General features: G+C 34.4%; 3 protein-coding genes across 3 annotated transcripts; 2 read left to right on the top strand and 1 right to left on the bottom strand.

Annotated features, from left to right (window-relative positions):
- The first annotated feature begins 4,252 nt into the window (after positions 1 to 4,252).
- On the top strand, positions 4,253 to 6,525 carry LOC102615600 (scarecrow-like protein 18). The gene has a single exon (XM_006475038.2). It carries the CDS (start codon positions 4,558 to 4,560, stop codon positions 5,929 to 5,931), a length of 1,374 nt encoding a protein of 457 aa, XP_006475101.1. The 5' UTR covers positions 4,253 to 4,557; the 3' UTR covers positions 5,932 to 6,525.
- A 2,820-nt stretch (positions 6,526 to 9,345) lies between these two features.
- Positions 9,346 to 18,808, bottom strand: LOC102618791 (peroxisome biogenesis protein 5). The gene is made up of 15 exons (XM_006474683.4): positions 18,546 to 18,808; positions 18,161 to 18,292; positions 17,920 to 18,067; positions 17,568 to 17,761; positions 17,148 to 17,399; positions 16,619 to 16,741; positions 15,825 to 15,992; positions 15,058 to 15,248; positions 14,320 to 14,566; positions 13,490 to 13,574; positions 12,087 to 12,196; positions 11,397 to 11,621; positions 11,022 to 11,087; positions 10,106 to 10,200; positions 9,346 to 9,999 (listed from the first exon to the last, which is right to left on the bottom strand). Exons 1-15 carry the CDS (start codon positions 18,663 to 18,665, stop codon positions 9,921 to 9,923), a joined length of 2,235 nt encoding a protein of 744 aa, XP_006474746.1. The 5' UTR covers positions 18,666 to 18,808; the 3' UTR covers positions 9,346 to 9,920.
- Positions 18,809 to 21,006: 2,198 nt separating this feature from the next.
- LOC102619095 (COP9 signalosome complex subunit 6a) lies at positions 21,007 to 24,901 on the top strand. The gene is made up of 9 exons (XM_006474684.4): positions 21,007 to 21,467; positions 21,603 to 21,691; positions 21,775 to 21,868; positions 22,002 to 22,063; positions 22,162 to 22,240; positions 22,387 to 22,479; positions 22,613 to 22,713; positions 23,864 to 23,919; positions 24,535 to 24,901. The coding sequence occupies exons 1-9, from the start codon at positions 21,185 to 21,187 to the stop codon at positions 24,614 to 24,616; spliced, it is 939 nt and encodes a 312-aa protein (XP_006474747.1). The 5' UTR covers positions 21,007 to 21,184; the 3' UTR covers positions 24,617 to 24,901.
- The last annotated feature ends 550 nt before the right edge of the window (positions 24,902 to 25,451 follow it).

Raw genomic sequence — 25,451 nt, 5'->3', positions numbered from 1 at the left:
GATATTTGAAAGCTAGCAAAATATTATGATTTGGGTTGCAAGTTTTTGATGTGTTTGTTTTAATATGTGTAAGGTAGTGATTACTGTGTAAATCTTTTTTATTTAGAGTATTGATGATAGTCAACAATAAATATAAATTTAATATTTATTTTTATAATCATTCGATCATCACCATCGTTTTACAATTAATTAATGTGGAGTATTATCTCTTGTCCTGTTGGAGCAGATAAGGGATCTTCTTTTACCCGAGGCTCTCAGAGATGTACATATATTCCTATGCCCATCATCACGAAGCACACTACCCAGGAGTGTAATAAATGGGGGGTTTCTGTTTTTGGGCCTGTCCTAGCAATATTCTTGCTGTTTGCTAGTGATTTGGATTCAACCGAGATGCTTTCTAATTTATTGTTTTGATTTAGATAGCTCGCTATATATGAATTGTGAAATTTGATGAAGAATCCAGGATATTTTTTTTTTGTTCCCCATAATGGATGGTTTTGTTTTGCTTTTGCAGCAAATTCTTTTTGTCTTCTTTCTTCACTTGGCGCTAATCGAATTGCATAAAATTATTTCACGATGCCTGCTACATTTATACTCTTGTATAAAATCTAGTGGCCAGTGGGTTTACTGTGTACTTGTTCTTAGAAATTAAAGAAAGCAGCCATTTTGCTGCATACGCACGTGCATGAGAATGGGATTTACATAGGTTAGGATTACTCACTTTCACTCACTTCACTTGGGATTAATCAACATTTCTATTCTTTTCTCCTCTCCCTAGAACTCGTGCTGACACTGATCAAAGAAGGTGGTTTCCTGCAAGTAGCTTGGGCCAGGCAGTGATTTCATCACAAAATCAAGTTGATACCATTACTATATATATATATATATATAAACTTACAGTATTCATAAGATAAAACTGGCCACGCAAACATGATTCAGTGAGCAAACTCTAGTTGATACTTACATCAAATTTATGTACACGGTAAAGATTTGTTATCGAGATTATTATCTTTAATACCTTAAACTGTCACGTGTTATCGGTCTTTTATATAATTAATTAATTAACGTATCAGTTTAACTCTTATACTATACATAAGAACTAATAAATCTAACTTTGGAATTAAAGATTATGTCAACTTTATTTAAATATATAAAAGCTACTAAACCTAACTTCGTAACATCTTAACGTTAAAAACATCATTCAATTGAAACATATATGTGCTTTGGTGTGGATGCCAACTACAATAATTAAGTTAATAAAATTTATTATGTTCAAGTTAGAAGGTGTGAATTCAATCTTGTTCGTATGAGCAAGAAGTAGATTAAACTACATACAAAGATTGAACTACAGTGAGGCTAAAAACAAGAGGGAAAAAGAGGGAGTACTCCGGTGCACGTGGTGAGGAAGTGATGAGCCAAGTTGTGTATCTGTCAAATCTTGTGAAATGAAAAGGCAGCAAGCAAGTGATGAGGGTGAGCCAGTTGCAGCTATAGGGCGAATCCAAGAAAGAGACAAGAAAGGCAAATTAAACAGGTGTCAGCGTAGAGACAATATCACACAATACCCTCCTTCCTACTCATGTATACTCATGCAGGCTACAAGCTTTGCACCTCCACATTTAAAGCTTTGCGTGCTTTTGTGGCTGGGATCAACCTGCTTCATTTTGTCCCTCTTTTATACAGAATTTTCATTTTTGCAGCTTCTGATTTTACCTTTCACTTTCCCTGGGTGATCCCCAAAAAAAAAAAGAAAAGAAAAGAAAAGAAAACTGCTCAACTCCACCATGCCAGCATAATAAATGCTGAAACAGATCTGGTGTCTCATGTGCAACACTTACATAGTAACTATTAAATGCGCAAATTAAATGCCATTTCTAACAGATTCATTTGGAAATATGAGAAACATTCTCCTTCTCCTTCCCTATAAATATCGATCAACTTATTACCACCTACCACCACAATCATATTTATCACTTGAGAAACAAGGTAATCAGGCGTCCCCCGGTATTTTGACGCATTTTAATTGTATGTTACGTATCGTATCGTTAACCTGTTAATTAACTTTGGTTTATCATGTGATTTATATAAGATATCATGAAGTTTAAAAAATTTACCGTGTTAGACAATGGATTGAGAGAGAAAATGCTAATTTGGAACTTAAGGTTAAGAAAACTAACGTAAGAATTACTTTTGTATATATGATAATTAAGAATGATTTTGCTTATCTCTCTCTTGAGAAATTTTTAAATACGTAAAGAATGTCACGTCAGTTATGTAACAAACAAATGATATTATAATATGTATTCATTTATTTAAAACCAACATGTAACTAATAGTTATATTAAGATTAACTATACATGTCACACATGTAATAGTTGATTGTATCATCTCTTATATACTAAAGATTTTATTCTCTCTCTTTTTAAGTAACGCCAACTCTAACATTCAATACATTGAAATTGTAAATTATTTACTGTCTAATATGTCATGTAACATCTCATTTTATATGCATATTTTAAAACAAAATTTGAGAAATGTTGCCAAACTCAATAATTAATAGTTCTGTAATGGCATGATAGGTATCTATTAAGAGTTATTATCAAACTCTTGAACTCATAAAAGATGAAGAGAATGACGGTTGTCCAATGTTGTTAAATAAATCCACCCATCCCTACTTTCCACTCTTAATAATAGAAAAACTTTGAGTGGTAGCAAAATTAAAATTTTTTAGCGGAGAGTAGGGGGACGTTGAAAAAAAAAAAAAAAAAAAGCATTGCTTGTGAATATACCCCAACTTAAGAATGATAGAATTAAATAACAACCTAGCTCTAGCTCTACAATAAAGATTCTCATTCTTGATTGTTATTGGTTTGGTAAGGAGCCCTACTTTGAGTTTCCCATTTTGATATGTAGTGTATGTTTCATGTCGAAAAAGGGAAGAAGCAACTTGCTTCTCGATCGGCTCCAAATCCCGAGTGGGGTTTCTCAAGAGAAATGGTATTTGACATACCAATGTTTCTAATCCCGCATTATTTCACAGGGATTTCGCATCTCCATGTGAGACCAAGATGACTTGTCAGTTAATTAAAGAACGATATTACGTAGGCCCAAGACAACTAATCGATTTATTCCCTCTTCTTTTACAGCTTCAAAACAATTGGAACACACGCCTTCATAAACCTAACAGAAAAATTAAAAGGAAGTACGCATAAAAATCAAAATCAAAATCAATTATTTATTCAATTTGTAACATTTATTTCATACTAAAGAAGTCAAGTTGTTTCATAATGGGTATCATCAGTTCATCACCAAATTGGATCTAAAGTGTCATTACGATGTTCAATGGACATATGAAGTTAGTACTATCATATAAAGTTAAAGGAAAAATAATAGAAGTTAATACAACTAACTTATACTCAAAAGTTAATTAAAGAATTGAAAGTTGTCTAAATTTTATATAGTTGTATGGACTTATTTGTGGGTGAATTTGACTGTAATTTTAAATATAAATTTGTGGACTTAAATTGTCCATGCCTTATATGGTTAAATCAACATTCAATCTCACTTTTACCCAAGTCTTAAAGATTCAATCTCCGCTAATGAGGGATATAATTTCCCTAATGAAAACTATGCATAAAATTTAGATAGTACACAAACACACATATATAAATGTATCAGGTGACATATGGCCTGTCACACATATTAATGTGTGTGACAACATGTACCTGATTAGATTTCTATATACGTATTCACATAATTTAATGTCATGTATATATAGTTGAGATATATAAAAAAAAATTGTATTCGATTGTGGTACGTAAATGACATAATTATTAATAAAGTGTCATAAGTTAAGTAATTACTTATTTTTTGAGAAAAACTGCATCAAAAGTACCACATCATACATCTTTGATATAATTGTTTCGTCTCTAATATACATTTTTTTTTTCTACTTATCATTTCTCCATCCTATAGTAATATTTGTATATAGAACACATGTTTATCACATAAATTAAAATAAAAACTTTATATCATCATTTCGTAAGTTTGCAAATGTACTCGTATTCTCAGCAATAATTAAGAATGAGAAAATGAGTATTGGACCGGGTTGAGAGATTCTGTTTGACTTTGCCGACTTGTTTACTTACACCCACATCCACAACATAGGCTTCCTATATTAATTCGAAATTAAAATAATTATAAAAAAAAAAAGCATGGATTTCTGTTGTGGGGGAGTGAGGAGGGCAAGAAAATGAGCAAGAGTCTGCTGCTTTAAAGTTTAGAGCTAGAGCTATTACTAACTACTACCAGTGTCACTTCTCTTGCCTCCCTGTTATAAACTTTCTTGGGCAGGGCAGATTATGTTGGCTCATACAAACAGTTTCTTCTTTATCATCACAACCACAGCTTAATATATAATACCATTGTATTCCCCTAAACCAAAAATGAATCCAAATCTTGTACATTCTTTTAGCTTTTCACATTCATTTTGAGAAGACACACACCTCTTGCTAGCTAGCCCTGCTGATCAAAATAAGAGAGACACACAAATCAAATATGCTTGGGTCTTTGAACAATACCACCTCTTCCCGTCATGATCAGCAACAAGAAGAAGATCCCTTGGCTGCTGCGGCTTCGTCGTCGGATCTGATGCTGCAGCATCATCAGCCACTTCATCAATCTCATCATCAATATTCATCATCATCATCAAGAGTAGGAGGGTTAATGAACTCTCCTCCAGCAATCCACATGCGGCAGTTACTGATAAGCTGCGCAGAGCTTTTTTCGCAGGCAGACTTCTCCGCCGCTCACCGCCTTATTTCCATTTTATCCGCCAACTCTTCCCCTTACGGCGACTCCATCGAAAGATTAGTCCATCAATTCATCAGAGCCCTTTCCCTTCGCCTCAATCTGCACCACGCCAACGCCACCCTCTTAATGATGAACATCACTACCACTACCACCGCAACAACACTACCTTATAATACCACTACTTACAACGACAGAAATGCTCTTCAATCCTGCTACTTGTCACTTAATCAAATAACACCATTCATACGATTCAGTCACCTCACAGCCAACCAAGCAATATTAGAATCTTTACAAGTAGGGCAACAGTCCATACACATCCTTGACTTTGACATCATGCATGGAGTCCAGTGGCCTCCTCTTATGCAAGCCCTAGTCGAGCGTTTCAAAAATTCCAATATGCTCCAGCCTCCTCCCATGCTTCGAATCACCGGCACCGGCCACGACATAGAAATCCTTCAAAGAACAGGCGAACGGCTTCTAAAGTTTGCACAATCACTCGGCCTCAGATTCCAATTCCACCCTCTCCTCCTCATGAACGATGATCCAACTTCCGTAGCTTTTTGTCTTCCCTCAGCCTTGACGATTCTCCCAGGTGAGACCTTGGCAATCAACTGCATGTTGTTCCTCCACAAGCTTCTTAAAGATCACGACACGCGAGACCTGCGTTTGTTTCTCCACAAAATCAAGGCCTTAAACCCCAGAGTGGTGACCATAGCTGAAAGAGAAGCCAGCCATAATCACCCGGTGTTTTTACAAAGATTCGTAGAGGCAGTGGATCATTACGGGGCCATATTTGACTCGCTGGAGGCTACGTTGCCACCAAACAGCAGGGAGAGGCTGGCGGTTGAGCAGGTATGGTTTGGAAGGGAGATAGTGGAGATAGTGGCGACTGAGGGGGAGAATAGAAAAGAAAGACACGAGAGGTTTGATTCGTGGGAGATGATACTTCGGAGCTGCGGTTATAGCAACGTTCCTTTGAGTGGTTATGCTTTGTCTCAAGCTAAACTGCTGTTAAGACTCCATTATCCTTCAGAAGGTTACCAGCTTCAGATTCTTAATAATTCTTTGTTCCTAGGTTGGCAGAATCGTGCCCTTTTCTCTGTCTCTTCCTGGCACTAAATCCTTATATATATAAATATACATATATCTATTATTTGAGTCAATTATTATGCCCTAAATTATGACCAAATCCTCACCCACCCACTTACCCCAACCAAAAATAAATAAATAAATGAGATTAAAATAAAGTACGAGGGGATATATTGAGACCCTTTTTGCTTCTGTAGCTACTTGCTTCAATTCAGTTTGAGCACAACAAATGATCAAACGCGATCTCAAGATCCTCAGTTAGCTGGCTGTAGCAAGTTGTTGTCTTTGCATGAAATTATTTTTTGAAGAAGTTAAAAGCAGCCCAAGTTTCTCGCTGCTGCTGGTGCTGCGGGTTGTGGCTTCACTCACTATGCGCCCTCCGTTGGTTCTTTTCGGGGAGCTGAAACTACATGTGTATGTGACTTGCTACCTCTTATAATTTTTATAGTTGGTTTCGTTGACATTTTCTTTCTCTTTATTTGTCTTCTTAATTATCCCTTTTTATAGTATAAAACTTTTTTTGGCTTAATTAAATTAATTCTGTAACCAAATCCTCTTGGCCTGCGATGGGTAACAAGAGCGATGTGAGATGTTTCATGATCAACATAATTAATTAATATTCCATTTAAAGTTTGAGGCACCATCTTCCTCTAGACGGACGGTTGTTGGTTTGGTTTTTGCTTTAGACAATATTTGTAAATATTTTATGTTAATGCTGCTTCAGTTGGGTCGATTTTATTATAAGTAAATTTAATTAATTATATCCGCTGTCTTATCCTCTTTATTCTCGCTCGTATTATTTATAAAATAATTTAATGATGAAATGAAATAGTGTTATTGTTGCCTTCTTTGTTCCCCAAAATTCCCTTGTGCTCTCAATGAAGGGATCATCAAAATGCATGAGGGTTCTAGTTTTCTGAGACATGCGCAAATTAAGTATCTACGTGTATATACCCGTTGATGTCTCTTTAATTTAATATATGTGTTGCCCTAATTTCTGCCTTTTGTCCCCTCAACAAAACCATCAAAGTTCACAAATTAAGCCCTTTTCATGTTCACCTTGCCTCCTATATCACCATGCATTTGCAAAACCCTATTCCCTTCCTAGGGATCTCTCGTGTTCTGTAAATTTTAATTCATCATCTTGTTTATTGCATGGACCACTAATTAATATTCTATCTTCCTCCTCGCTATCTCCTTGCTTGGTTAGTAATGTACATGACGATAATTGATAGTGAATATATAGATGCTTTTAGGTTTCACTGCTTTGATGTGTATATATCTGACAACGATGAAAATTATAGAGCTAGCTTGCGTGTGATCAGAAGGCTACCTAGGGTTTGGTTGGTGCACGCATGGCTTGTTTTGTTTTGACAGAATCATCAACCCATCCATCTATCTGTATCTATCTTTCTATGTCTATTGATGTTTCTATTTGATTCAGACTTAACTTGCCTCTTGGTTTTGTCTTTGTTTACATGATGAGACACTACTATATATACTATAGCAACTTTAATTGATGATACTCATTCTCTACTCCCCGTGCCATACTCCCTTTTTGCAATAATTGCAATGATATGTAGATCTGTTGTGATGCATTAAGTTTGGTTCACTTGCTGCCACAAATTATTCGTTTTGGCTTTCTTATTTAATTATATATTCGCATGATGCTCATTTGCTATGACAAGGATATTCCCTGTAGATTTATACTTGTTTATGCTTAGTGGGTGCCTCCTCAAATCTTTGATGATTCTCATTACCAAGTCCACTCTTTATTAATTGTATGATCTGTTGCGGTCTGAGAGAGATCAAGAATTATTTTACAACTCGTGGATCTCAATTGAAGAATCAGTCGAAACTCACAAAGCACAGTTGTATCGTTAATTTATGATCACACATTTTTTGTTTTCTTTCAACTATATATTATACAATTAATGAGCATATATATGCTAGTACTTGTCCTAATGGTTTATGAGTGGTGGCTCTTCCCTTATTTTTGCGTTTCATCAGTGGACAGGGAAAGGGATAGTGACGGTAATTAATTGAAAAGAAAATGATAGGACCCTTAGTTAATTGATAAAATCTGTAAAATATATCGAACAAGAACTACTAAGTAATAATGTTCCATCTGGCATTAATTAACATGAATGCACAATCATGTCTTGCCTGTTCCGAGAGATGCATTTAATATGAGGAACCACAGGATGGAGCTGTATGTCTGTTCTTTCTTCAATAGTGTTTGAAGATAATCGTAGAACCACCATTCCCGAATATAAAAATTTCCAAAAAGTTATCTACAGTAACTAGTCAGATTGATGTAATGCATTATTAAGAGATATATATATATAGTACAAAGTATTAGGTGAAACAAGTGATGTGAGCATTTGTCAAAAGCACTTTTTGATATCAGGAAACAGCAAGAATCAACCTCCATACTGGTCTTATTCCCGCCCCACAGTATTACAACAACTGCAGGAAAAAGAGCACATATTTATACATGGACATGGATCTGCAATGAGAGATTTTCCTTTAGTTTATAGCTTTAGGCTATAAAACGTTTAAAGAAGAAAGAAAGCAAGGAGCAAATGGACGCATGCAAGATTTTGTGCCAAGGGACAATGATATATATATGAACTCTACATATTTTATTATCTGTGAATGTTATCATAATTTTGTTCAAGAATATATTAAGATGTTAACAGAGAAATATCATTTGTACATCTATGATACAACATTGTTTGATGCACAGCCCTGCTCTCGGTTGGAAACCTCTTAAGTTTGCTGAGGGATCAAAAACTAAAGAAAACTTTGACAAATTGAGTTGAAGTGCAACAATGTTGTGCTCCATGATATGATGATATACTCGGGAGAATACATATAGCTAGGGACATGCCAAGGGTCGTGCTAGAGCCTAGATGGGACCGTGTGCAAGAAGTAACAGGCAATCAGAGGTTCGTCCACTCACTTTCTCCCATCTGGGCAACAAAATATTTACTCAGATCCGAACCAAATGATTTTTGGGAGAGAATATTAAAATGGCCTACCAAGGGTTGACCAAAAATGTAGCATATGAAGCCTCTGTCCTACAGCTATCCTAACTCATAATGGTGGTTCTACTCTTTTTGTGCTCCTATTATAGATATTTCCCAAGTTTTGGGAGAAGAAGAGAACCGTCCGCTTCGTCTGCAACTAAGTAGTCTTTTAGGCATGCATTTCGTTCTAAAGGGTCATTTAATAACCCTAAAGGGTCATTCAGCAACCCTTAGGTATTATTAAATGACCAAAAAACACTCCGAACCCCAAATTTTGTTTTAATGGACTGTCAAATCCCCATCATTTAAGCAATAAAAATCCAAATCTCTTTCAGTATTAGTCTACCAAGCTGGAGAACATACTCTCACTAACATTTAGCCTATATTTATTTATAATACATGTACATTATAATAAACTTAAATTGAAAAATTTTCTTTCATTGTAGATAAGGACATTGCAGTGCATTAATTGCAAGAAATGTAACAAACATTGAAGCAATCAGTGTTGCAATGGGTACACAGTTGTACTCCCCTCATCTTCACTGTAGAGCGCACATGTGCTTCCGTCACGAGAAGCCAAATTATTGTAGACGAATCCCTCTAGCATCTATCCACTCACTCAGTAACCTTACATGCCAACACAAGTACATCAATCAGATTATGGTAATATCTCAATAGTGTATTTATTTTACATTACGAGGCCATGTGGCTTCTTGGATCTCTTTATCACTTTTTCTCACCCACAAGCGGCTAATCCCCTGCTACTATTTCGCTTATGCTTGAGAAAGCTCAAGAACTACATAAAATACCTCATCCAATTGTGTATAAAATTAATGCTGTTAATTGCTGACAATCATGTATCACGTTCCAGCTTCTAGCTCTCTTGGAGGCTGTTTTACCAAAATGGATGGCATTTGATCTGCCGTCCAATCGGACTAAGCATTATAACCATCACCAATTAATCCACTGCTTCAAAATAGATACAGATTACAATGGGAATTCCTTTTGGAGAACATCAAGATTCCGTGAATCACAAGCTTCAAGCATATCATTTCTAGAAGCAGAACTGCAGATTTAAAAAAAAAAAAAAGGATGAAATTTGAATAACCTCAGGTTTGAACGATATATAAGCTCAGAATATATCCCCTCTATTAGGATAACGACCAGCATACCTCAAAGAAATTCTCAAATACTGCCAGGCATTATCTGCCTTGGGATTCATAGCGAGTGCACGGACATAGTAACGAACAGATTCCTCATACATACCCTATATTCCGAAAATAGGTATACATTTTTGATTGATTAGTACAAGTTTTTTCCCCTTGAACAATATATCATAATACTTAAATGAATGCAGTAATTCAAAGATTTCGAATAATCAAGAAGAATGACATAAATCTCAAGGTAAGTCATTATCAAACAAAAGGGATGTTCAGTAGCATCATCTTACAGATTAATTTGACATAGAAACTGAAAGTATGAAGTTAAATGTAATAACTAAACAATCACGAATAAAATGTTATCATACAAAATGTCATTGTCTTTTGCTCATTCATGTACGAAGAGGACAGCACTTGTGCAGAAGCAATAGTTTGCAAGCCAGCAAGTGTTTCATATTAACAAAAATTTTACCAGTAACAAAGGAAAAATAACAAATTGAAGCTATATTATCCCCAGGAAAGCATGTGAATTCCCCATATATTTGAGACGATTTGGTTCCCTATCATTCTAAACAAGTTCATAGGTTTCCAATAGCAGTAAAATGAAAAATTATTTTTCAATTAGTTCATTCTGTAATTCCAGAAACAGATTTCCATGTGATTTATGTGTCTTTAATTGATAATACAGAAATTCTATACAGGATTGCCAATACGTAACTTGAAAATAACAGTAACATGAGATTCTGCTGCATCAAAAGAGCTGCAAAACTTGTACTTTAATCAACAGCAAATAAAACACAAATCGGTTTCTAGAGAGACTTTCGCATAGAAGAAGAATAAATGAATCAGAAGAGTGCAATCTATTCAGTTCCTAACAAATGCAAGGTACAGTCACAATTTGTATAAAGAATCAAGAATAGGAATAGACCTGGTTGGCATAGCTGATACCCATGTTTGCCCATGCACGAACATAGTTGGGCTTCAAATCTAAAGCCTGGAAACATAGAGATAAACCCAAAAATAGGAAAGAAAGAAAGATCACATTCATGTTAAATGGAAGAAATTATGTCAGGATGGGCCAAAACATTTATCTAAGAATTATCTGAATGACTAGTTTTCATACCGGAATTCGTTTCTAATTTTCTATTCTACTCAGTTCAGAGATCATGCCAAAAATTTTGTACTTCAATAACCTTTTTGCATCCAAACTTCAGAACTTTTAATTGAAATGCAGTATAAAGCACAATAGTATACTCAAAATTTCTCACAACATTTAATTTGATGGGCTAATTGCAGGGCTTACCCGTTGATAAGCAAGTATCGCATCAGCACTTTGAACACTATTGGCTTGTGTTGCACCAAGTTTGTTCCAAAGAGAGTAATCTTGTGGCTTCAGTTTCAAAGCTGTCTGGAAGGACTCAATGGCTTTATCATACTGTCTAGACAAGTTGTACAAGACACCTAGTACTATGTGCACATCAGCATCTTCGGGAGACATACGGGCAGCTTCAACAAATAATCTAGCAACCTGCATACCGCAAATCAACAGATGTAATACAAGAAAATCAGACCTGTATCATCTATATGGAGTTTTGTGGTCACTAATGCAATATATAGAGAGGAAATCTCCTTGATTCTAAACTTGGATATGATTAGCAATTTAGATATATTTTATGAACTAATACTTTAATGCAGGTACATATACCGAGGTATCAGCAACTTTGACTAGTTAGCTAATTTTTACTAATCAATCCCCTGCAGTAAAACTAATACTTCTCATATTTTTGAGGAGTTTCACCATAACTTTTCCAGTTTTAACTTCATTTGTTCTGCAAAGTGTCTTTTATAAGTAATATACTAAATTACGATACTACCCAACAAAATTAATCTTATCAGGGAAAGTTGAGAAAATTAACTCGAAAGTATCAGCAACTCTAGATGGCACAGTCAACTTGGAGAAAAATAAAAGTCATTCCTTTTGAGAGATACTTACATCAGCATAATACAAAGAATCAGAAAGCTCCGGGGGGGCAATTGTCCCGTACTTCGGGTGATGACGTAGCCATCCATACAAATATTTCAACGCAGCTGCCTGCTCCAACTCTGCGATTTTTGATGCACAAGTTTCTGATTACTGATTGATCATATATATAGATTTTAGGGGTGTTTACAAATCTGATCTTGCGGATTGGACATCAATGCATGTTCAATTCATAATTTTGCGGATTAAAAATTTTCAATCCAATCCACGAATTAGTGAAATTCAATCCAAATCCACTCCATGTGTCTGCGGATCAGATGCAGATTTGACCCAATCTATATCCAATTCACCATTTTGGGAATTACTTTGCAAGTAAAAAAATTTTAATCCTATCAAATCCACAAAGTAAATAAAAAAATATAATATAAAAATGATTTTACTACCGATCAAATTTAAAATTGAATAAGATTTAAATAAATTAATTGTTTAAATAAAGTTAGAATAGTACGTTCAAAGTTTCAACTATAACGTAATGAAAAGAAAAAAATCTCATTTGTTTAGATCAATAGATAAAAATTAACTAAAATTATGAATATTAACTGTTTAGAAACTAGATTTGCCTATTTAATTATTTTTTATTTTATATTATTATGGATAAGATACAATATGGTGTTAAATTAACACATTTTAACTTATTTTGTTATTAGTAAGTAGTAATTCCACATTTACAAGTTTAATTTTTTTAATTAAATAAAATTTTTTTTGCGGATTCACGGATTTTTGCAGATTTATAGAAGTAAATCCATATCCAGCCCATTGATTGCGAATTTTCAAATTTTCAATCCAATCCAATCCACCAATCCACAGATTAGATTTTTACGAATCGGATTTTTGTTGATAAGACGAATTGAGCGAATCGAATTGGATTCTGAACACCCTTAATAGATTTGATACTTGAACATGCTATTTTACCCATAATTCAAGGAAACTTATAGTTAATTAATGATGCATCTATTTTATGAAAACTGCACACAATTATACTTTAACTACAGGTATGTCTGGGACTGTTGCGCTTCAGCTTATCTTAGAAAGACAAAAGCTAAAATCTTTAGCAAACAACCCACTTTTACTTGGTAGCTAAATAATTACCACCCACTTATACAGTTATATTTTGTCAGCTAGCAATTTAATCCCACAACAGCTAAGGATTAAAAGCCACATCACTTCACCTCAATCCCAAATATAGCCCACATGATCCCATCAGGGTAATAACATAATGCCTACTGGATCACATCTGGGTATTAATAATTGAATATTTCATTCCCTAGAAGTGATATAACTCAATATTATAAGTAAAGCTCTCTTTTATCAGCTTTACATGACGTATATACGTAGATGAAAGGAACAACACTAACCATTTGTATGACTCACGCCAAGAGAAAGAAGCACTTCGAGGTTTGTAGGTTCCGCCTCATGAGCACGCATCATGGCCGCTATAGCCTGCATGTAAAACAAGTTGGTTCATTACATGCTCTGCACAAAGTGCTTTCGAGTAACCAAATTGCTCTCTAAACAACCAGACGCTTAAAACTTTTAATGCACAAATCATAAGAGCAAAGGTCAATTGAGCTATATCGTCATGAACAAACATTTAATTTGAGACATAATCACCTGCCACTACTTAAGGCTGAAGAATAAGTTGGAATTCAGGATACACTTATAATGCGTAGTCATGAGTGGTCAACTAATCAGCACTAGCTCTCTCATACATATAGATATATGCCAATGATAAATGTCTAACAGGATTGCTAGATACAATTTCAGAAAGCTGCTATCGACTATGAAAGGTAAATAATCAATCTATGACCATGAAAATTTTGAAAAATGGGAGGTGGACCCATGGAGATGTGCTATGAAAAAAGATATATGGCCATAAATCATCTGTATTAAGAGATGGACTGGAGGCATAGGCCATTGGGAATAGGGAAAGACAGACTCTTCTATATTAAATCTTAATTACCCACTTTGTTTTGGAATGATGATAACTCTCTTCCCTGAAAAATACAATGCAAGTCGGCATTATATCTGTAGTAGAAACCCCCAGAGGGCATTAAAAAGCTTTGAATAATGTGTCATGAAAATGGGAACATTTAAGTTTCAAGAATCTCAAGCTTGATTCTCTTGCATGCACTATTTCAAACGAAATGATTCAGAAACCATCCCAAGGCATGAACAATAGAATAACCTGTTGATCATCATCGTTTTCAGCATGTGCTATTCCAAGTAATCTCCAACCTTCAGAATTTTCAGGGTTTTTCAAAACTTCAGCCTCCAAAGCAAGCACTGCTTCACTTAGAAGTCCTTTGCGGAATAGCTCCTGGCCTTCTTTTAAGGGATTGGGATGACCAACATAAGGATTCATATCCGAAAAGACATAAACCCCCCTTGAAGCATCCGAACGCACCTTGGCAGCTACTTGCTCGTTCAGGAACCTAGAGTATAATTCCAAAAATGGTTTCAAGTAACAACACATTTATAAGGAAAAAAGGGCGGGCAGCAAGACGAAAGCTCAAAACTTTGAACAGTTTTATTATATGGAAAACATTTGAAGTGCACAGATCAATATTAATAAAAAATAAGTGTCAATCTCAAACATAAAGGATTGGCAACCAACCGATTAATTTTTAAACAAAACATTTTTACAGAAAAATTGGAAGAAAAATACAATGAGCACCCCAGCTGCCAGGAGAATAAGTTTATAGTGAAATTATCTGTTTGTACTGCATAAGTTACGATGACCTTAAAAAACGCATGGAAAATGAGGGCAGGAAGGATACAATAAAAAAATTATGGAGTGGCGCTCCTGGTAGTGAGTACAGGAACCATAATTCACGTCATCATCAGACCATTGATTGCAAGAACAAAAAATTAAATATTCAGCTATATTCTAAACTAATTGAAACACAGGATATGCAGGACTTACTCATCGTATGCATTTGCCCAACTATCACCCGAGGTGTCGAAAGCCCCTTCACTAACCTGCTGCCCAAATTCTTCTGCCCAGTCACCAACATGCAATTTAGAGAATTCATTGACCCACTGATCGTCAACTGAACCCTGTTGCTCTTGTGCAGCAGCAAATTCATCTGCCCATCCTTCAGGTCCACGAGAAAGCTAAGAACCAACAAAATTAGATATAAAATTTTTGTACACTAACATATACAGATCTTTGTACACAGTAATTTCATGGGACACATTAAAAACACATCAAAGTATATCAAGAACTGTCACAGCTCGTATATCAAGAATTGTCACGACTCAACCAACCCAAAAATAGAATATGAATATAAATATATCCATGATATAATATCGTATTGATCTGACTCAACAAAACTTCATCTTAGAGTTGCCTATTGTATATTTTCAGTAAATAAAAATTTTCAGGAAACCAAGACACACACACACACACACACACATATATATACACATAAATATGTATGTATGTATATCTATATATATATATATATATATATATATATATATCTACGCACACACACACACACATGTGCATTTGCCTATGTCAATCTACAAATAATCAAGATAAATTAACCATTCGATACATAATTAATACAAATGTATCTTTTCCTTCAATACAGTCTTCTTAGCTAAATAGCTTGTGAATACAACTAGATTATTCATGAAAAAGCACAAGTGTAAATGGACTTTTGCTTCAATAGATTCTCTACTTGCCTCATTACGTGCAAATTCATCAGCCCAAGCAGGACCATTATTATATTGTTGTTGATATTCAGATGCCCAATCTCCAGATGCAGGTAAGGTGGCTGGTTTCACTTGATTATCATCAATAATAAGTTCCCCGCGACTCATTTTTGACACAAACTGAAGAAACCTTGAATTCTGCAAACCCAAAATCTCTAATAAATATCTAACATGAAATTTAAGGAGACAACAACATCTTGAAACATTGAAAGATTGGGGCCAGCATCTACATTTATAACAGCTAGACCTATGTCACATGGTCAACTGCCATTAAACAAAGAGGTGGACAATTTAAGAGTTCTTGCATCCAGTGTACATTGACATTAACAAAAGCATATACAAACAACATACCCACATACAATATATCAGTCATCTGGTGTCAAACTTCTTGATGCTTTTATTATTTTTCTTATCAACATCCAACCTAACTCCTTCCAGTGAATAAACACAAAATAGTTTATTATGTCATAATACAACAAGCAAATTACAAGCTACAGCTTTTCATGTTGTTTAGAGGATAAAATAAGACACCAATTCACAAATTACTCAAATCAACAACAGTGTCTAATTATAGACCCTTTTTGTGCATTTTGGGGGTGGTAAAAAGGCAATTGTATTGTGGAATAATGGTGTTTGGCAATGATGAACCTAGGGAGAAGGATATTGATCCACCCTCTTGCATCTTTCTTTCTTTGAAATAAGATTTCTTGTGGAAGCAAATGCACATACTATGGAAATCTTAAGTCATGATAGAGGATATAAACCTGAAATTTAGGGTCATGATTTTGTGCTAATGTCTGCGCGAGCATACGAGTTTGCTCCATTGCAGCTAAGTTTGAGACATTTCCACCTCTCATTTGGTCTCCTGATGTCAACAGAACTTGCTCCTGCAACAATTAGGAATAATTAGAAAATACTAGAACTTAAAATGACCAAGGTAATGATATCATATGGTTTTTACCATGAAAATGAAAGTTAAAAAGTGGCAGTACCGCCGTCAATTACCCAATAAAACAATTAGAAACAGGAGAAAACTTCAAAGTGTCAATGTAATGGTCAATAATTGAGAAGCTGGAGCCAAAAATGAAGAAGTTCGGCAAGGTTTGATTTGCCGAGTTTAGAAACAATAGAAGCTATAACAACATAAATTCAATGAACCTAATAGCTAGCGACTCCAGCATTAATAATGCCAACCGTCATACAGTTCCAAAATCAACCAGTGGCCAATCTAACCAAATTTATATGACCTATCAGCCATGGAAGGTAGACACAAGCCATATAGGACATTCTTACTCGCTCGAACTCAGAGGCCCAACCATTGGCACCGTGTTGTTGTTCAAATGAATGAGCCCAAGCATCAGGATCACCGTGTGCTGCTCTGTGCTGGCCATATTCAGCAACCCATCCATCTGCAGGATGAGGACCAGTATTACACATACTTTGAGATTCATTCCAATAATCCTCCAGCTCCCGAAATCGCCCAGGCAGAGGTCCCTTTCCACGGGCATCACTGTCTATCTCCAAAGAAGACAATAATGTATTTACCTGGATCGAAAAATCAGGTTGCCAATTCATCTATAGTCAAACAAGTGCGACTAGTGTGAATAGAATCAACTGAAGAAATTTTAAAGCATTTGTGATATAATTGAAGGTCAAAGAGAAGAAATTGTCAGAAAAAAAGAGCAAAATTCTCAAATTAAATCAGAAGTCAACCTGAGCATTAATGAAATCCTCACTCTGATCTGCGAAAAAATGCCTTGCCATTATGCTACTACGATCACGTATGCATTTTTTGTCACCTTCAGACAACCCCAATAGTGGAAGTGCAGCAGGATGGAAAGGAATACCACTGCGGCTACTCTCAACAAATGAATGCAAAAAGCTTGATAACACTCTTTGTGGAGGACCTACATTAAGGTAAGCAAGGAAGAAACACAAAAAAACTCATTATAACTTGGATTTTCCTCATTCCCACAACGCTGCAAAGCTGCTTTATGTTTGGAATACTATTTTAACCTCATCATAGTGAAACTGAGTAAACGTATAACATTAAAGAAAAAAGTACCATCCAAAGTTGGTTGAAGCTGAGGAGCAGCTGCCCTGTCATAAAAGTGATCAAAAGGAGGACCATGGCTTTGGTGCTGAATCTCATCCCAAGCATCAGTAAATCCATTCTGATCAGCAGAGCGGAAGCCACGAAGAAATTCAGAGCCCTGCAACAAACAAAACAACAAGTATGATAAAAGAAAGAAAAATAGACGTAAAAAATTCATAATTCCTAAGAAGTAGAAAAAGAAAACAAAAACCTGAGCATTAGGTGGCAGAAGGGACTGGTCAAACTCAGAACCGGGAAGAGCTCCTAAATGATTGTCGGTCTCCGCATAAAAATTAGGCTCAGAAGTTACGGGTGTGGATGTTGGAACCTCCTGTAGCCTTTCCTGTTTATTTTTCAAATTTATATAAAATAAATGCTTAAACCCAATTCAAGAACCACTAAATACACGATGGAACTCGTTACGAATCAATCAATAAAAATCCAGCTTCGACTAATAATTTGAGGACAATTATGATACAGAAGAACTCTACGATTATGGGGAAAAAAAGCATCGAACTTTTATGATTTTTACGAGTAAAATAATATTTTAAATTAAGTCAATTCAGTAAAAGCGATTTGAAAGAAAAGAGGAAGACCTGAGTCTTCGAAGAAGAGCCGATAAGAGCGTTGGCAAGAGCACCGAGGGGATTTGAAGAAGAAGAAGAGCCTGGAACCGCGCAAGCAGCTCCGCCGGTGACTAGCTCACGCATCGCCATCACTCCGATTTCTTCTTCTCAAAGTAATTTATTTTTTTACTCTCTCAATCAATAAATTATGATGATGAATTGATGATAAAAGGTCGACTGTTTTTAGTCCCCGTATTTTTTTTTTCGGTTACGGGAGAGTTGTTGTTAGCCTGACACTTCCTGTGTATATATTATTGTTATTTTTATTTATTTTTATAAATAGTTGTCTTGCTTCTCTTTTTCTGTGCCACAAGGGGATGTCATTAATAATTTTAATAATTTATAGATAAGGCAATTGTTACAAAATTTTGGGATTGACATTCTCTCCTAATTTAAACACTCATTATTTTTTTTAAATTTGGTGACATCTGTGTTTTAATATTAGTATATAATTAAAATTTAAATATTTTTTCTTTTTAATTTATCCATCACTAATTATATTAATAGCACTTCCTCTATAAAGATCATATAAAAAAAAGATCCTGATCCAAAATTTTGGGGTTATTCTCAATTTATAACAAAATTATCGTTGATGAGTCCTAATAAGCCCAGCATGTAAACAAAGAGGGGGTTATGAATTGATCCTAATCAAACATTAAGAATCATCTAAAAATTTATGTCATAAAGTACGGAAATACGATACCTTTAAATTGGCAAAGCTTATGTTACTTATAATGTAACAAACAACCAATGAATATAGGCCATTGATTTTGATATTCCTTAAATCCAATGGATAAAAATAATTTTAATATAAAACAAAGTACAGGTGAAATAGATATTTACAGAAAATTTTATTTCTAATCATATGTTTACTTATTTTTTCAAATAAGTCCTCATTGATTTTTTATAATTAAATGATTTTTCATCCATCTTTTCTACATTTATTTTTAAAACTTTATAAATTTTTTACAACATTTTTATAAAGATTTAAATGATTATTATATTCATAAATATCCACAATTTTTTAATATATTTTTGCACTTGAATTTATAATTTCTTGTCTCTCTTGAGACATAAACTAAAATTTTCTTCTAGCACACACACACATTCAATCTATTTTCCTTCTTAAATACATATCATCAATGCCATCACACAGATTTTGTAACATAAATTTAGTATCATGAATTATAAGAGATATTATATGTAATAAATATCTTATAAATCTAATGAATTGTTAAAAAGATGGTACAATGAATAAATTACCAAATCCTCTAATAAAAATATTCCAATTCTTTGATCTTATCAATGATTCAAACATGTGGAGAAATAATCAATTAAATTGAATGTCACTATATTTATTAAATAAATTAGAAAATCTAAACTTATCTATAAATAATATAGAAATGGTAAACAAAATATTAGAAATTAATAATTTCAATGAAGGAATATAAAATAAATTAAAAAGTTAAGAGATCAAGTGATCAACTAAGTAAAGAATTTAATAAAGTTAAACAATTCATAAAAGACTTTAACATTAAAAATCATGATATATTAAACCAAGTGATTATTAATATAATGAATAAAAACTCAATAGATAAAAAATTAAACAAGTTAAAGATTCAATTAAATAAAAAAAAAAATTGTTGAGCAGTTTGATACTAAGTTTGCTATAAATATAAATGAAGAACTTCAAAAACATTGAAATACTGCAGCTTGGGTGTAAACAACCTGGAGTATAAATAACCTGGGGTATAATGTAAAATATTAAAACTTATTGATATTTTTAATAATTATGATCTTTTCTAAGGGTTTAAAAATTTATAGCTGTAACATAACATAAACTTTGCCCTTTAAATTTGTGTTTTCCTTTTCACATTAATTAGTTGGGTTTGTCAATATTTTTATAGATTCTTCCATAACGTAGTAGAGATATATTTATTTTAAAAAATTAGATATTATTTCTTTTCATTTTGGGAGCGGACTCTTTTCAGTTAAGGAATGTATAAATAATTGTAAAAACCCGAAACCAATAAGCCCAACCCAACAAATAATTAAGGCTTTGTACGGACGAACTCCCTAAATTCACCCGAGCGTAATGTTTTTCACACCCCTTCAAAATTCTTAGATCAGAATTTTGGTAATCATAGCTCCATTGTCATTAGAAATGGCATTAAAGAACAAATATGAATTTAGTTACATTAAAAAATCTTTAAAAAAAATAACACTTTACAGATCATGAATCTTAATTATTTTATAGGACTTTTGTTATGTTACATAATATATGTAACATAACAAGAAAGTAAAATAATTATGAAATAATGAAAAAATAAATCATCTGATAACATTAATTTTATTACGAAAATTATGTTTATAAAATTTATTGAAAATGAAAATCGAAATTTAATAAAATTTTCTTGTAATTATGTGTGCGTGTGTAATTTGATAAAAGAAAGAGATAAAAAAATAAAAAAGTGAAAAGATTTCATTAGAACTTTAAAGGGCATTAGATTCTCACTCTCATCAATTCCAATTTTCGTTCTCCTCTCCGTCGCTCGCAATTTCATATAATAAAAACAACAAACGGTAAAGAGGAAGAAGAAGGGAGAGCAATGGCGTCGTCGTCGAGCAGTGGATTGACGTTCAAGCTTCATCCACTGGTGATAGTAAACATATCGGATCACTACACTCGTGTAAAATCTCAGATGAACCACTCCTCCTCCGCCACCACCACTAACGACGACAACAACAACGGCGCTCAGCCACGTGTCTACGGTTGCGTCATCGGTATTCAAAGAGGACGCACCGTCGAGATCTTCAACAGCTTCGAACTCCTCTATGATCCCTCCACTCACTCCCTCGACCGCGCTTTCCTCGAGAAGAAGCAAGAACTCTGTAATTCAATTCAATTTATTCTCTTTTAATTTACAGAAGAAAAATTAAATAATAGATATTCCTTTTTTAAAACATATTATTATTATTATTATTATTATTATTATTATTGCTGTTATTATGCTTTTTGTGTTTTAGATAAGAAGGTGTTCCCACACTTCTATATACTTGGATGGTACTCCACAGGGAGTGATGCTCAAGAATCCGATATGCACATCCATAAAGCTGTATGTTAGATTTTATTCTCTTTTATTTTATTGTAGTTTATTGTTGCTTCGTTTTGCTTATAGAATTTTTTGTGTTGTAACAGTTGATGGATATCAATGAGAGTCCTGTGTATGTTCTTCTCAATCCTTCGATCAATCCTGCCCAAAAGGATCTCCCTGTTACTATTTTTGAAAGCGGTATGATAGTTCGTATAGAGTTATAGTTATGAAACTTGAATTGTCGTATGGCATTGCCAAATGCTTCTTTTAGTTTTTATTTTTTTGCTTGTTAATTTTTATATGCCGTGGGTGGTGATTGTTGTGAACCCAGAGCTGCATGTCATTGAGGGGATTCCGCAGCTAATCTTTGTTCGTTCAAGCTACACTATCGAGGTACAATCTGATTATACTTTATAGCATATAATTGTTGCAAATAGATTATATAGAATTGTGTCCAACTGAATAATTTTCTTTCTATTGTCATTTTGAAGACTGTGGAAGCAGAAAGGATCTCTGTTGATCATGTTGCACATCTCAAACCTTCTGATGGAGGTTCAGCAGCAACTCAATGTAAGTACCCACTTCCTTCTGTTGTTGTCTTTTTTAATTTTTCTGATATGAACTTTGCTTTGACCTGTTGTAGGAGGATAGCTAGAAGTTTTTGACTGTGTGGTTCTTTTCTTTTTTGATTAATGATATTATATGTTTGTGTGCAGTGGCTGCTCACCTTACTGGCATACATAGTGCCATCAAGATGCTTAATAGCAGAATTAGGGTCCTTCATCACTATCTTGTTGCAATGCAGAAAGGTATAAGATTTTTATTCCTGAAATTTCCAAATTGGTATCTGTGTTTTCTTCCCAAAGCTGGATGCCTTCAAAGGTTTCTTATGTTGATGAATAAAATGCCACTGCTCATTGCCTTTTCTACTCCTGGATGCAGGTGAAATTCCTTGTGAGAATTCGTTGCTAAGACAGGTATCAAGCCTCCTGAGAAGATTGCCAGCCATTGAATCTGAGAAATTTCAAGATGATTTCTTGATGGTGAGTTTGTTTTCTTCCTTTTTGAATATCTTCACAATTTTCTACCACTAACACCTAGGTATAACTGCAAACTGCCTCATTGTCAAGGGATGATTTTCTGCCTCTTTAGATAGTCTTTCTTTTTGTGAAAAAGAAGGGGAAGAAAATCTAATCGTGATATGATGGAAGAAAAGCAATCATTAAATTGTGTTCTTTGATTAATGGAGAAAAGCAGACATAATTTTCTCTTCAAATATGATTTTACCATAACATCAAGCTCTTGACTTACCTTACCTCCTTCGAGGTTCCAATCTTTCTCTCTTGCTCTTATGGCATCAACCTCATCAGAGTAGGCAACATACATGCACCTCAATGTCATTGGTCGAAATCCTGTTCTCATCAAACTCATGAAAAACTCAAGATCATGGCCATCGGCCCTATGAAGGAAAATTTTGGCTCACTGCAATTCACTCCGTGACAATTTGAGTTTAGGGTTTGGGTTTAACTTGATGGAACCTTTGATAACGTTGAAGTAAAATGGCAAATGATGACATATATGATATAAATATTAAGAAATGGCAATTGTTCTGACCCTCAGCTTTGGTGAAATGAATGCTAGTTGAATTTATGATTCATATTGTCATCAGCTAGTTCAGCCATTTTGGTAACTAATCACAGCACACAGCACTGTAAGACTGTAGATAGATTTGTTGGTGAAGCTTGATGGTAGACTGATTTGGGGATTCAGTCAGTGAAAATGATAGCTGTCATGAGCTGATTGCCCTCAGATTAGTGGTAGTCTTGAGATGACGCAGCATCTTGTATTAGTTTTATTGAGATCTGATTTCTGGTGTTTGGGATGGCAAAAATCCCTTTCCTTTTCCTTCCCTTGAAGTTCTATAAAAATCAGTTATCAGTAAATTTGAAGTGCTGAGAATGATTAGGTTTTGTTTGCGCTATTGACTGTTTTGCCCTAAATTCTGTGGATCTTTAAATTTCACAAACTAGATAAAAGGTGAAATAATCTTTGGCTGACTTATGTTCTCTCTTTTATTTGGTATATCTATAATCAGGATACATGCTTATAGTACTCTATAATTACGAGATACAAAAGTTACTAATGTGTTATTATACAACTGCTTTATGATGCTTATTCTTCTTCCTCTTGTAGGAATACAACGATACATTGTTGATTGCTTACCTGGCCATGTTTACCAATTGTGCAAGGTACAATATACAGTCTTTCTTGCCAGATTTTGTTTCTTTCTGAAAGAACTGAGATTTTAATATGCTTGATAGGTTGAAAGGAACAAACTGCAAATGTCATCGGTTGAGTAGGCTAGTTAGGTTTGCTTATATTTGAGTGAAGAATATTCAGTAGTGATAACAAGCAGGCTTTATTAGTTGCCTAGTTATTGTCAAACCCTTTAAATATCTTACTGATAATCATTGTTAGGTGCAGGCATGGGCACCCTATTTTTTAGAATGCTAATTCTGAAAGATCAGTTTACAACTTTGTAAAACCCTGAATCTGCATTTTAAAAATAAAAATAAATCTGTTTACCGGAGAAGGTTTCATCTCCCATATGGTAGTAGTTATTTAGGGGATTGTAATCATCTTGTTTTAAGTTGGAAGAGTAGTAATTATGAGAAATTCGAAGGCATCTTATTGAACATGAGATAGGAATGTTCACCTAGTGATTATGTTACAATGGTAGAAAGTATTGCATGTTATGAATTTTTTTTATAAACATTTGAGTAATTGTATTTATTTGATGTGATAGGTGTCCCTTGCACAGACACACTAACCTGATTTCTTTTTTTAATTTTATTTTTGGGCAGTACGATGAATGAGCTGGTTGACAAGTTTAACACTGCATATGACAGGCATAGCCGTAGGGGGGGACGGACTGCTTTTATCTGAAGCTGCTTGCTCTTGTTTGGCAGTGTTGCTGACTTGTTAACTTATTTTGGTGTGCATAGCACATAGGAGCTTAGGAATTATATTGGCAGCACCATACACAAATCAAAAAAGAAATAGAAAGATCTATAAGATTTTCTCTATATCTTCCTTTTTATGGATTTGCTTTTCTACTGTTTGTTTGAGTTTACTGGAGGTGGAAGAAAATAGCACTGCTGCATTATGTGAGGGTTTTAACATATTCAATATCCATTTTGCGTAATATTAAAATGCCTAGTACTCCCAAGAGTTTGGAGCTTCTCAGGCAGGATTGAACAGTGTGCAAACAAAAACATTACTGATAAGACTTTGTTCCAATACCACTATTAACAGAAATTGTTTTATAATCCCGGTAATAAAATAAGGTAAGCAGAAATTGTTTTCTTGCACCTTGATTTCTTGTTTAGGTTGCTTCTTCTGAACTCACTTCATGAATTAGTCTACTGTTAATAGGAATTTCATGGAGACTAATATTAGTAATTTGCAACTATTATTTGTTTGCATCATGGTGCCGACTTAGAAAGATGCGTAATACACATCGGTATTTGCCGTATTTGAGCAAAAAAAATGTATTCAGTGGACATCATTTGATTTAAGGCCATGATGTTTGCAAGCTAAAAGTCACTGCTTGCACCCTTAACTGGAAGCTAAAAGCTGCTTGCACCCTTAACTGTATTCAGCTTCAACTTTTGAGTCTCTGACAAAACGGAGATATCCAAGCAGATCTAGTTGTCAGATACAGGCTAAAATACATTGTTTTGGCAGGTAGGCCAAATTCACAAGATATTTCTTGTTACCA

Source organism: Citrus sinensis, chromosome 9 (genome assembly GCF_022201045.2).
Source record: "Citrus sinensis cultivar Valencia sweet orange chromosome 9, DVS_A1.0, whole genome shotgun sequence".
Lineage (NCBI taxonomy): Eukaryota > Viridiplantae > Streptophyta > Magnoliopsida > Sapindales > Rutaceae > Citrus > Citrus sinensis.
This window is presented reverse-complemented; position numbering and strand designations above follow the sequence as displayed.

Coding starts and splice junctions, on each gene's coding strand:
- LOC102618791 (XM_006474683.4), bottom strand. CDS start 18,665: ATGGCGATGCGTGAGCTAGTCACCGGCGGAGCTGCTTGCGCGGTTCCA. Junction 18,068..18,160: donor TTCTGCCACCTAATGCTCAG/GTTTTTGTTTTC, acceptor TGTTTGTTGCAG/GGCTCTGAATTTCTTCGTGG. Junction 10,000..10,105: donor TATTTGAGAATTTCTTTGAG/GTATGCTGGTCG, acceptor TTAAATCTGCAG/TTCTGCTTCTAGAAATGATA.
- LOC102615600 (XM_006475038.2), top strand. CDS start 4,558: ATGCTTGGGTCTTTGAACAATACCACCTCTTCCCGTCATGATCAGCAA.
- LOC102619095 (XM_006474684.4), top strand. CDS start 21,185: ATGGCGTCGTCGTCGAGCAGTGGATTGACGTTCAAGCTTCATCCACTG. Junction 22,480..22,612: donor TCTTGTTGCAATGCAGAAAG/GTATAAGATTTT, acceptor TCCTGGATGCAG/GTGAAATTCCTTGTGAGAAT. Junction 23,920..24,534: donor ATGTTTACCAATTGTGCAAG/GTACAATATACA, acceptor ATTTTTGGGCAG/TACGATGAATGAGCTGGTTG.